At 38.4% G+C, this 13,708-nt stretch overlaps 1 protein-coding gene across 2 annotated transcripts in view; it reads right to left on the bottom strand.

The window, feature by feature from the left end:
* The window catches only part of CPSF3 (cleavage and polyadenylation specific factor 3), a 47,728-nt gene that overhangs the window by 2,655 nt on the left and 31,365 nt on the right, over positions 1 to 13,708 (bottom strand). Inside the window, exons 9-17 of one of the 2 annotated variants that reach the window (XM_034766476.1) lie at positions 12,217 to 12,375; positions 11,304 to 11,450; positions 10,045 to 10,197; positions 7,724 to 7,832; positions 6,251 to 6,349; positions 3,978 to 4,072; positions 3,094 to 3,181; positions 1,871 to 1,940; positions 210 to 306 (exon numbers count right to left, since the gene is read on the bottom strand). In XM_034766476.1, the coding sequence (XP_034622367.1) occupies positions 210 to 306; positions 1,871 to 1,940; positions 3,094 to 3,181; positions 3,978 to 4,072; positions 6,251 to 6,349; positions 7,724 to 7,832; positions 10,045 to 10,197; positions 11,304 to 11,450; positions 12,217 to 12,375 (1,017 nt within the window). The remainder of the gene's footprint in view (positions 1 to 209; positions 307 to 1,870; positions 1,941 to 3,093; positions 3,182 to 3,977; positions 4,073 to 6,250; positions 6,350 to 7,723; positions 7,833 to 10,044; positions 10,198 to 11,303; positions 11,451 to 12,216; positions 12,376 to 13,708) is intronic. The other variant, XM_034766477.1, reaches the window with a different exon arrangement.

The following is a 13,708-nucleotide window of genomic DNA, read 5'->3' as shown; positions in this document are numbered from 1 at the left end:
TTTTCCCTGAAAGATTTCTGAATAGGATTCATCTGTTGTGATGCTGCGTATCAAAATAGGTCCCATAGCAAGTGGTACACAATATTCATGGGAACATTACCATTACACATCAGACTTTAGAGCTCCATGAGACAGATATTTTGTCTTTCTTTGCCTATTCGCTCCTATAGCACAATTCAAATAATATCAATGAATTTAACTATACATACCCGTGTGTCCAATGAAATATTTGCAGTCTTTCCATCCACTGTGACACTTAGAACAGAGCCATCTTTTGCACTAACACAGTCCTCGCCAAACATGTCCCTAAAAGAAAGGCCTATAATTGTAAAAACATAGCTAAATAGCAAACTAGTTTTTCTTTTAAATTATCTTTGGATTCCAGACAGATTCTGTTAGCATGGTATCGGGTTTCAGTCACTCACTGGGTTACTTAACTTTAAAATTATAGATGACAAATACTGACCTCAGTTGTTATTAAAGTGGATATTTAAACAACGTTAAGGATTTTACTGAAAAAAATCTGTTAGTAAGTAAGGGCCAAAAGTCCCACTGACTTCAGCAAGTGCAGCTTCCCTTTCTCCTCCCCGCCCCAAGCTTCTATGGAACAGGGAACAAATGTCAAGGCAAGTCTACCAAAAATATAGATATTACAGGATTTCAAAATACAGTATGTTAGTAAGAAGGGATTGTGATGGATATTGCAATTCCATGCAATATCTCTGGGGACCATATTGCATCACTGTGGACCAGGTATTGTATGCAACTCCAGTGGGAGGGTTATCACAGCTCCTTCAGGAACCAAAACCAGTGTGTGTGTGTGTGTGGGGGGAGGGTTAGGTGAATTACTCAAGGTGTAAATACCCCCAAATGGTCCCACCCCCTGGGGAGTCTTGCATATATTGGTTCACAATAGATTTTCCAGAGACCAACAGGCAAAGAAAGAGCTTTTCACAGAAAAAGGCTGCATTTAAACTGACCAAGGCCTTCTTTCAGATCCAGCAAACAGACAGGACCTTCTGTCCAAGGAGGCCCCAACCCTTCCGAAAGGGTTGGAAAGACGGATGGGTGACTTCTGGTAAGTTTTTAGCATGTGTACAAGAACTTGTATTGTTTTGATAGGTTTTCTCTAACGTTTTTAGCTTAAGAATAAACATGCGAACTCAGAAAGAGCCGTGTGTTAATTTGTAACTGCTGGCAATACACTGTTCATAGCCCTCAGAAAGCCCAGGAACTGGTCTTTAGGCAGACTGGCTTGCTGGGGATATCAATGTCAAGCAGGGCACTGTGGTGCCTTAAAACCCCAATCAGAAGGGAGTAGGACAAGTGTCCCCCTGCCCAGAGAAAGGCAACAGCAGGAGACCTGAGACCTGTCTGGGCAGTCCTGAAATGGACCACCGAAGGGGGAATATAGGTGCAGTTACCCTGAAACTGTGACAGTGATGGCTTGATTTTCAGGGGTTCTGAGTACCTACAGCTCTCATTAAAGTCAATGGGAAGTACAGATCCTCAGCATCTCTAAAACAAATAAATATCACCATGCCCTTGGTTCAAAAAATTTAAATGATCAGAAAAAATATCCTGAAACAGTCTGTTAGGATATTGCAGGATTTATTACCTTTTATCCTTTGGTTTACTTAATTATTGAGATTCATAGAAATGAAACTGATATAAACCTCTGCAGCCTTTTTGAATTACAGTACATGCAAACAACTAAATGGGCAAAATGTAGGAGAGAACTGTGTTTCTTTAAAGGCCATATATTTGGTGGCCATATATATTATGCTAAAATCACCACATTTGCATGGCAAACAAATAATGTTTCTAACTGACCATTTTCAGTTATTAATAATATGACAAGCCAACTTACTGAAGCATGATCTCCATCCTTTTGCTAAATACATCCATATCTACTTTTTTGGAAATCTTATGCACTGCAGCTGAAAAAGATAAAGAAGTCAGCATTAGGTTTTCATTGACATTTCTTGTGTTGTATTTTCTTCTTGCAAATGTCTACCATTACATATAGTTAATTTACAAAGTTTACATACTCAGCTCTCATCAATTTTCATAGATGAGCAAGAGCATATGAAGGCAGAATTTGGTTTGGCCCTGAACGTGAAGAAGAATGTATGTGTTCCAAGCATAAAGGTATGTATTGGCAAAGAGTATATAGTATAGACCACAGAGGATATGAGTATCAGAGGGGTAGCCGTGTTAGTCTGAATCAGTAAAAAGCAACAGAGGGTCCTGTGGCACCTTTGAGACTAACAGAAGTATTGGAAGCATAAGCGTTCGTGGGTATGAATAGAGGATATGAGAACTTTTAGACTATTTTTGCAATGTGCATTACTGTTATTTATCCAACTTTAAATTTCTACTACTATCATGCTGCACAGTCCCCATAAATGTTCATCCTCTTGGAGAGTCACACCATTCTTCATACTTTCTACTAACTGAAAACAACTTCACCAGTACATTTCAATCCATCATGCAGTCCCTGTTCCACTTCATGAATACAATAAAATACAGGCTCATATATGAAACTAGTCATAAGACACCACCACTATTAGTCCCAGCAAAGTTGCTTTGTTACTTGAGCTAATCAGCAACCTCACATCCAGCATCTGATACAATAATTCTGTTATGACCTAGTAATGCTATTTGGTTACTGATGTCAATGGGTATATATCTAAAACTAGGCAAAATACAAACATTACTAAACAGGACTTTCAAATGAGAGGCTAAAATAAATATTTAGATGTGGTACCGTGAATCACTTACAATGTTAAATTTTGCTTTCTTTTAGCTTTGTACATGTAAACCACTTCATCTGTTCCGTAATAATATGGCTGTAATTTTTCCATATATTACTGCACAAGTTGCCATTTACATATAAAAGAATCCAATTAACCAACAATGCAAATCAAATCAGTTTTGTTTTTAAACAGCAAGTCTGTTTGCTCATTAATAAGTGTTTTGCTTCATAATGAAAATAAATTTACCATAATGTAAAAAGTCTGCTAAGATTCTCAACAGCAGAGATGCTAAGGCGTATGCTACAATTAAATACACACAAATTAAATGTAATACCTTTCTGTATTTTGGGATTTGACTGAACTTCCAGGATCACTGTTGTTACAGTGTCTGCATACATATCATTTGCAGGATTTGCCACCCACTGAAAAATAATAATAATTAATAATAATACTCTGGCAATAGCATAATCTGGACTGAATGAATAATACAACATAAAAATGTCATAACAGCCATGAAATTCTCTTGACTCTATACTCTGATTTGTGCTGAAGAGGCTAACGTCCATAGCCTTGGATACATTTTGCACTATATTAATTTTAAAATAAATATAACTTTGTAAATTGAAAATGGAGTCACCTAGAAGTTCTCCATTCCCCACCATGACACATTCTCGGATTGCAGAGGCTCCTTCTCCTTTGTTTTCACTCTCTTTGGACACACTAGAGGGATTACTATCAAACGATCGGAGATGCTACTTCAGGAAATGAACATAGTCTTGGCATTATTTTCAACTACTATTTGCCAGGGAGAATATGGCACTGGGTCTGAAATCTGGACTATAGAATTGCTCTATTACTTTTAAAGCATTTCTACAGTGCTAGTTAATGACTAGCACTGATAGGGAAGTGCCTCCTCAGAAAGGTGTTAGTAAAGTTTCTCTCTAATACTAGTGGCAAGAACAGTGATGCTTACACATCAAACCTCCTGGGGTATCTAACTGCAGTGAAGAAGTGAAATAAACATTTTAAAATGACACATATCAGAGTAAGATGATCACTGAAGGAAACTTTACCAGTGACCTTACACCTTTAACTTGATACCCAGCACAAATAACCTAATGATCTCTCATTTAACTCAACACCAAAGCCACTGTCCGTGACATTGGTTTCTACAAAACAGGGAATGGAAATTTTCTCTCCCCTCCTTTTCACACTTACCTCAAGTACCACCATGCCAGGTTCCTGGATCACAGTAATATTTCTGAAAACCTTCAAGGCTGGCTTTTGCTGGATTTCAATTTCCTCTACATCACCTACAGTGTGGCAAAAATTGCTTAATGAGAGCAAATTACATAGCAACAAAAGTTATTATAAATCAGAGTACCTATATTTGCACAGGAAACTATATCTGGTTTAAACAAATGCTGAAGGATTTAAAACCCTTCTATTTCAGTGGGGTTCTCTGTTTTAGAGTGTGTGGGCCATATATATGCAATTCATTTCTTCCCCCTCAAACACATATTCCTCCACACACTCCATGACACTTTTTGGCTTTTTAGGGTGTAATACTGGCCATATTAGCTGTTCTAGTTGATATGTTTTAATAGTGCAGTGCATTAACTAAAGCACACCAGTAGAAAAAAGTAGCTTAGGGCTAAATTCACAAAGAAAGTACGTGTAGTGATCCCACCTCCCTCATAACTGGTTCAAAGTCCCTCCTTCACCTGAAGGGGAGAAGGGATTTGAACTCTGATCTCCCAGTTCTCAGGTGTGTGCCCTAACCACTGGGCTATATTCTGATATTCTGATGTGGAGCTACCTGAGGGCTAGTCTACACTGGCAGCACTTTAATGTGGCTTGTGTGGTCGTGGCAGAGTGCTGGCGGAGAGGTCTCCCAGCACTCTAAAAAAAAACAACACCTCTACAAGGGGTGTAGCTACCAGTGCTGGGAGCACTATTACTTGTCTTATCCTCTAGGTCTGAACTAACTGATTCTTTAATAATTTGTTCCAGTATTTTTCCACATAACAAAGCTAGGCTGACTGCTCTGTGATTTTCTGGGTCCTCCTTTTTCAATATAGCTACTGTTTTCTCCAGTCCTCTGGGACTTCACCCATCCTCCATGAGTTCTCAAAGAAAATCATTAATGGTTCAGAGATTGGGTTGGCTAGTTCTTTAAGTACTCTTGGATGAATTTCATCAAGCCGTGCCAACTTGAATACATCTAACTTGTCTGAGTATTCTATAACCTGTTCTTTCCCTATTCTGGCTCGAGGCCCTTCTCCCTTGTTGTTAATATTAATTGTGTTAAGTATCTGGGCACAATTAACTTTGTTAGTGAAGACTGCTAGAAAGATGCTAGATCTCACAAATACCAAGTTTTATAACTGGTGTAGAAAACAACACATTGTAAGAATATTTTCTTGTGTAAAAAGTAATGTATGGAATTGTAAAGTAGCCAAGCAAATAGTAAAGTGGCCTGGACAGCCTCAGAATTAAATGAATGTAAATCATGCAGTCAGATACAACAAACAAAGGTTGAGATTGTCAAAGAAGTCGAGGAGATTTAGACACATCTTCCATTATTTTAACTCAAATATTTTCAATTAAATAAACAACCTGCTTCTATCTTCGTCTTCTAAAAAAAATTAGACTTTAAGGTTGACTGATTCTTTTCTCAAGAGGAAACTAAGTAAATGGTGAGGTATATGACTATCATTTTTAGCTCATCCCAGTGGATGTACAATACACTTACTAAGATGCCAAGGAAGAAAAAAAAATTGATTTTCTTTGCCCTTGTTTTATACCCATTTCTCATTCTGGAGTAAGTGTCTCAGCAAGCAGCATCCAAAAGGCAGGACTTAAAATTTGCTCACTATTTCACTGACAATTTGGGAAGGTGTGCTTCCTGTTTTGGTTAATCACTACTTTCCCAAATACTTATGAACCCCAGGATCAAATTCCTTAAGCTTTTATACATATGTTGTCTACAAAGTTAAAGAAAAAAAGCACTAGAAATACAGACTAACACATCAGAAGGAGGCTCCATATAGTTGGATGGTGGGTCAGTGCTTGTTGCGCCTCTGAAGCCAGGAGAGGGAGAGTTGTGGCAACTGGGAGGCAGGGCAAACTTGCCACCAGTTTCAGGCAGGTTTGTACTCGGCATGGCTCAGCCGTGCCTCTGCTGCCATTACCTGTGCTACTGTGGTTACATTACTATTTATACTCCTGCTAGCTCACTGCACACTAGTAAGGGAATCACACTACTGGCTTGCAGTGTAGAGACAGCCTCGAAGATGACTTCTAGCGGCGAGAGAAGGATGCCAGTGAGAATCTAACGAAGCTTGTGAAAATTTGCAACAAATTATTAATAGCTTAGTTAGTAAGAGGATAGCAGAATTTACCACTCAGATTTCCCCAAGAAATAGAATAAACAAAAACCTTTAAAGAAATGACAATAGGTCTTGAACATCTCTTTCAAATGCACACACCTGTCAGTTTCTGTAGCTGGTAATAAAGCAGATTGAAAGGGCCAGAATACGGAATGGCTTGTGTCTGTGTTACAGTGCTCATAGCCAAATCAGTGTAATCTGAAGGAATTAAAAAAGAAAAGGAAGTTAGTCCTTTAAAAGATACTTTCTAAAAAATAGATTTTTCAGCACTGAGAAATGGTGGCTATTGTTGGTTCCAAAAGCTTACATACAGTTGGCAGAAAACAGAAAAACAAAACAAAAAATCCAGATGCAGTTTACAAGAAGAAGATTGGGTCTGTAATTAAGGCATGGGCAAGGCCCTGTATTTTATGTGGCACATTAGATGTAAATTATGCAGCAGGGATGCACTGTCTCCTACAAGTCCCCTTGTCCTCACTGTCCTATTCAATCAACTTATTGTTCCTTGTATTATTTATTTTGAGAATAAATTTAATTCAAATCATGCTTTCTGCACATGTTAAGTTTTCAATTTGCTGCAAATTTTTGTACTGGAAACTAATAAATGCATTTTAGAAGTTGTCATGGGAAAGCTTGCTTCGACAACTGGCCAGGGCCCACCTCCACCATCTACGGTATTTTTGGTACCCATACAGGAATGGGAGGTGGTTTTGGGTTTTGGTACCAGGGAGGGAATGCATTTTTTTCTCTCTCCGTTTTTGGGCAGGGACAGAGGAAGGGTTTGAATTCCTTGTTTCTCGCTCCAGCAACCAACGATAGAAACTAGTTACCCTACTGCCTTGCCTTAACATCTACATCCAAATCCAACTATAACAAGTAAACATATTAGTTTGATGTTTCTGCTAATGCGATCAGCTGTGAAATTGTTGAAGGTGACAGACTTCACCCACTGAAATGAACGGAGCAGTTAACTTCGTAGGTCTCAACCTTGTTTCAGACTTTCTGCAAATTCAGGTTTGAGAAGTTGTTCTGAAAGCTGTAATTGTTTGTTGTTGATTCTATTTATGCACCATTCCTTGCATCATACCAAACCCAAACTTCACAACATTGTCCAGTATACACAATGAAAACTCAGATGTGTGGCAGGGCAAGTGGTGCATAGGTTAAGGCCATACAAAAAACAAAAACAAAACAAAAATCTTTAATACATAGATGCAGTTCAAGGCTTAAGGTTACCATCTGCCATTGCAGGAGGGAAAGGAAAATAATGGCAGAAAGCTTGCAAATGCCAGTGTTCTTTACCCATAAACCCTCTCTATCAGTTTGAATGGTCTCTGACAGGTATTTCATATTACAAACATTCCTGTACTGCTGTAAATAACCCCTATCAAGCAACTTTTCCCCACACTGAGCCTAAATAAAAGTTTAAAAATTGATGTCAGCCAATTACTGATCACACAGAGATTGTAGAAACATAATGCATCAAATATAAGGTCCTATACATCTTTTGCCTTTAGAACAGGAAACTCAGATTAGTTACTGAGCACATGACAGTATGTCATCTTCACTTACTTGAGAGGTCACATGGAGAAAGGATGTGATAGTTAAAGTTTCTTTTAACCAGGATCCCTGAAACGCGCTGTCCTTGCTCTGGCTTTTTATCTGCTAAAAACCCCATCACCTGTCGAAAAGAGAAAAATCAAAATTGTTACAGGGAAAAGTGAAGCTGTGGTGGCTGGAGGTTAACTCTGCAGATGAAATGCAGGCTCCTTTTTAAACAACTGAAGATGATATCACCACTGGAAGCTCAAAGGATACACATAGAGTAATCTTTGATAGCAAGCACATTTCAAAGGCACAACACAACAGAGAGATTTGGAGAACAGAATGATATTCAAATCTTGTGACATATTTCATTTACAACAGCTGTCATATAGAACATACAGGCATGGTCTACTTAACACACAAGTGATGAGAAGTATATATATGGTCCACTGATTCCCATAAAGAATCAGAGCTGCAGACTTTCTAGTTTCTCAGCCAAAGCAGCGACATCATAAGTACTCAACACATTTTTCATCTCCGTTGTTTATGGTGTTCGGTGTCACTAACTGGCAGAACAACAGGGAAGCCTGTGGATCAGATTTCTCAGGCTTACTATTTTTATTACAATTCAGCGCCAATTACATCTTAAACAGCAGCCATATATGCTTTTCCACTTCTGAAATCTTACAAACAAGCTTCGGACTTTTAGCATAACCCTTGCAGGTAACTATTATGTCCTTCAAGAACAGCACAATGTGTATTATGATGCAAGTTTTAGGACTGCACCTGCTAGAAAGGGATGCTGGGAATTCAAGGTACAGAAGTCCAGAGATTACCTTCACTATTATAGATTCTCTGTACAAACTAATGTACATTATATGTCATTACATTCATTTTCTTTCTATATTTGCCTAATTTAGATTGTAAGCTCTTCAAAGACAAGAACCTGGCCTTTCAAAAAAAACCATCTCTAAAGAGCTGTGTGAGTGCAGGGGTTTGTATAAATATCTACTACCAAAAAAAAAAATAATATACTTAGAATCATACAGATAACCTTTAAGTAGACATATTCTATGAGGATTATTTCCAGAAGAGCATGCATACAAATAATGTATGTGTGCATACTGAGTATACGCTATATACTCCACCCACCTCTGAGTCTAGAAATACTTGGTCAACCGGCTGGAAGAGATCAATTGATTCTGCCCCATGGAAGTCTATGTGATTTTTGCCATTGATTTTGTTGGGAGGAGGATCAGATGCTTAATGAATACCATTTACTCATTTTTCAAAAACTCCTTCTTTAAATCTTTATGTAACATTTTAAAAAAATTGAAGGCTGTATTCAGCAGAGAGAAAGTTGGTTATATAACAATTTCGGACAAACTATTAAAACAGTGTCTACATTAGATTTTTTGGGGGGGGAATAAATGAAAAATGCTGATTGATTAATACATTTTTCTATATGTACCACTGTAAGGTCACTTGTGCACGGTTGCTCTCAGCTAGTCCAATATTCACAGCTTTTATTGCAAGATTTAACATTACATCAAATAAAGTTGTCATTTGTCTTAACTCCCTTCATTCTGCAAGAGAGTCTAGAACACTGGAGATTCATTAACTGTCAAGAATACCTACTATATCCAAATTTAAATCTTTGTTTTTCAAGAAAGATCTTTAGGTAAAATATATTATCTTTGGATTCCCTTTGTAGTTTCACTATCATGTTCCAAAAAGCAGAAAAAGTAACCAGTGCATATGATATCTTCTGCTGGATAATCCCATTTTTAACATGTGTCATCCCATCCCTAAAGTATCTAGAGATGGGAGACATTCAAGAATGTTAATTTTAAAAGAGTGTCTGAATGGAGTCAGCAAGTGTTATTTAATCCAGCCAAAATATATAGTGGTTTATTTTTTCTCTCTCTCTTTTTCTGTAATTTTTATATTACACACACACAGTCTTTTTCAGGTGTGTGGGATTTTACTAATGGTTTCCTAAATTGCAAATGAAATCTGTTACATCATTCATTCCATAAATGTCAGTGACCTGACACTACAGAGATTAGTGTACTATTCTTTGTTAAGAGATTATCTAGGGCTGCTGTCCTGGAACACGTTCCATATGGAATGAGATCAAGAGACTGAAAGCATTGGCAGACTTGTCTGTATCAGCATAGACAGTGGCAGACTGAAAAAAAATAGTGTTTACACTATGTCCCTCTCATAGTATACTGAAGTCGTCCAGAAACACAATCTGAAATTGATTAAAAGCAGGCATATTCTTGAAGGAAAAACATAACCGTCATCAAAGATGTGCTATGGTTAAGAAAACATCAATCGTATACCTTGGCAAGTTTTTCTCCTCTGAAGTTTAATGTCACAGCCTCAGTATTCCTAGGATTGTGAACTTCTATGTGAACTTCATCGTTATCCTCATATTCTCGTATCAGTGCTGCTTTCAATCTGGCCATTTCATTCTGCTCACCATGCACTAAAATCTACAAGAGACAGTTTCACACTTAATAAGGGGTACGCTCTCAAAACAGGTGCACTTTATTAAATAAATCATCCAAGAAAGTTGCTGCTTTCCTGTGCATCATGTTTAAAAATATATATAATTGTCTTGGGCCACCAATATAGGTAATGTCAACTGTACTACACTGTGGTCAGTTCCACATTTGCCTTTGTATTCTATCCATTATAGTTTGCATTATAAAAGTGCTCAGATACCACGATGAGTGCAGGTACAAAAATCTACATAGATTTCACTTATTTTAATACATGGACTAACTGCTAGTATTGTGTTATGAAAAAGGAATTTATAAAGTTCTTCAGTTTAACTAGAAAAGTCACAGTTAGCCATGTTTATATACATTTGTATGCAAGGCACACGTATGTATATATATTCATGAACTGCTCATGAATTTAAACTTCATTAACATTAATAAGTTTATAAATATCTCTGCCAAGTTCAGCTTCCTTTTCCTCTGCTTCTCCCTTTCTTGAAAGGAGCTGCTGGCACAGATGTTCCTTTTCTCCCTATTTTAGGTTCCAAATTCTACTTCTCATTTTCAAAGCACCCTATACCTCTGTCCCTGCTCTCATCGCCTCCTGCTCCCAGTGCTTTGCTCAAGCTTCTCCCTGACTGTTCCCCTTGTCTTCATTGGCATCGCTACATCTCCTTTCGCACTGCCCTGGTCACTTGGAACAAACTCCATCGCAAATAATTTTTACTAAATAACCTCCTGCTTATTCTTCTAAAATACCTGGAAACCCATCTAGTCCACGATTCATTTTGGCAACAGTGACCAGATGCCACATTGTATTTGTTCTGTAGTGTATCTTATAAGTAGCCACATACACAGAACTTAACTGCCGCAACAGGGTATAGAGTAACCTCATCTCAGGGAATGATGAGACAACACATCCACAGCAGTGCTGCAAATCAACCAGGTATTTAAATTTTGCTGGTGTAGCATGGTGAGAAGTATTTTGCCTACCTTTGAAGCAGCAAGGACTGGGCACTGCCAGAGGCACTATACTAGATTTGATGAACCAATGACACAACCGATATTCCTAAGAAATAATGAACAGGCACACTAACCACATGCGGAGGTTTCAGTGCCCTGATAAACTCGCTGGTTTGTTGGTAATCCGTGTGAGCAGAGAAAGAAATGTAGTCTACAGACATCTTCAGTGGGAGCTTCTGCCCTGACATAGTTGTGATCTCTTCAGGTTCAGACATTATGTGCTGTCACAAAAGAAAAGTATTCCTTTCAATAAACAAGGTATTTGAAAAATCTTCTACAATATATCCAGTTTTTCACTTTTCAGAACCAGAAAAATAACTATCTGCAGTTGGTTTAAGTGGTAAATAGTTGAACAAATATACATTATAAAACATATACATTATACATACCTGGGATCAGTCATAAAAAAATTAAACACATACTTGCATCCTGTCCTTGCGCCGAACATTTAGGACTGAACTTGGCCCTAATACATATGACCATAACTCTCACTGAAATCAATACAAGGTATGTGTATCTATCTCTGATTGCAGAATTGGATTCTGAGATCCTTTAGTGATTGCAACTTCAAAGCAAGTGAAAGTGCTAGGTATCCCAATCTGATCTCTGATGTAAGTGGGAGTTCAATCATTGACTTCAGTGGGATCAGGATAAGGGCAAAAAACTGAAAGACCACATGGGAGGAGTGAAGGGGAGAAGTATGTTAATCACACTTTTTTGGGACAAGCTACCTGCTAATTTTTTAATAGTATATGAAAAGATTTTTTCATTTAAGAATAGATTGTTACTGAAGATTGTCATCTTCAATTTTACTGGACATTTCATTTGTTTTTGCAGGGTACAATTGGCTTTGGTTGTATTCAGTCATCCATACATGACAACAAACTTATTGTTTAACAAGTTCAAATAAATAATCCAATCAGGGATCACGCCTTTTAACGTAACATATAAACTAACTACCATGGCGGTCAAATGGTAATAACTCACCTTGGCAAGTGTTCCTTCAACACAGTACCCTGCTATTATTACTCCATTTCTCTTATCAGTACACCAGCTCTCAAACAATTCTCTGGATAAGCCACTCTGCATCATACCTGGGGAAGCCATAACAACACTGGGGCCAATGTCATCAAAGTGATCCATACTCTACAAAACAAAAAGCAAGAACATCAGTTTGTATAATTAGTTAAAATAAGTAGAGCCTGACTATATCCCCTGATCCACATACAAAAAGATCACACTTCATCCTCATGGAAGTCACCTCTTTGGCAGCGTTCCTCCCACCTTTGCCCATAAAGGACATTTTGTGGATCTCTGCAAGAAGAAAGAGTAAGGGAATGCTCCCTACCCCACCAAACTTAAGTATATCAGGTAGACAGATGAGATAGCCCCAGTACAACTACTGCTATTACTGTATGAAATAACTAATTTATATATTTGAATATTTTAAATTACAGAAGTATGGTTAGCCCTGCCTTATTTATTTATTTCAGATATACTCCAAAGAAAGCCTTATATTAGGCAAGAGTATGATTTTATATTTGTTCCAGAAACTAAACTTAAATCCTCCATAAACTTTCAGTTAAAGTACCTTTTCTAAGGTCAGACAAGTATAGCAGTGGCCCCACCCCCAAAGAGTACTACTGGGGGAATTCTGCGCCACTGCGCCACTGCGCCGAATTCATATCCCCCGCAAATTTCTTTGCTTCCCCGCAGAAAAATGACTGACATGGAAGCAAACGGAAGTCACAAGAGTGGTCATGCAACCCTCCCCAGCAGTATGTTTCAGGTGCCCAGGGCAGGCATCAGAGAGGTAAATCACTGTGGAGCAAGGGGCAGGACTGGGAAAGACCTGGCTGGTGGCTCCTACCCTGTGCCAGGCTCAGCTGCTTGTCCTGGCTGAGGAGGATGGGACTTCCTCTTCCTCCGCACGGCATCCGACCCACCCCCAGATTTCTCCTCTGGCTGTCGGAAGCTCTGCAAACTCTCCCACCACCACCACCACCCCTGAGCTTCCCGCACCTATCGCTCCTCAGCTGCTGAGGGAGGGATCACTGTACAGGGAGCTAACTCCCCCATCCGCCCATCCCCGGTGCATCCAGAATTTGCAGAATTTTAAAATATTGTGAGCAGAACTTTTATTTTTTTGGTGCAGAATGCCCTCAGGAGTAAAACAGAAGAGATCACAGTGAAATGTAATGTTAGGCAGCGGGCATGCACTCAAGAGGTTAGCCAGAAAACCCTAGAGGGAAGCCATACTTGGGATTTCTGTGGAAATTAAGCAGCATAGATTGGATGTGCATAACCCATCCAGCATTACAGAATGGAGTTTAAAATAACAAAGATATCATTAATAGGAAAAAGCAGATTTATACTGAAAGATTCAGTTATAAACCTCTAAATCAATCAATGGCTTAAATTCCTAGGAAAGTACACCTACACACTAAACCTCATGTAAATGCAAAGTATTTGATACATC

The sequence above is a fragment of the Trachemys scripta genome, chromosome 3, assembly GCF_013100865.1.
Source record: "Trachemys scripta elegans isolate TJP31775 chromosome 3, CAS_Tse_1.0, whole genome shotgun sequence".
Taxonomy (NCBI): Eukaryota; Metazoa; Chordata; order Testudines; family Emydidae; genus Trachemys; species Trachemys scripta.
Note: the sequence above shows the minus strand (reverse complement) of the source record. Positions and strands in the feature narration are given on the sequence as shown.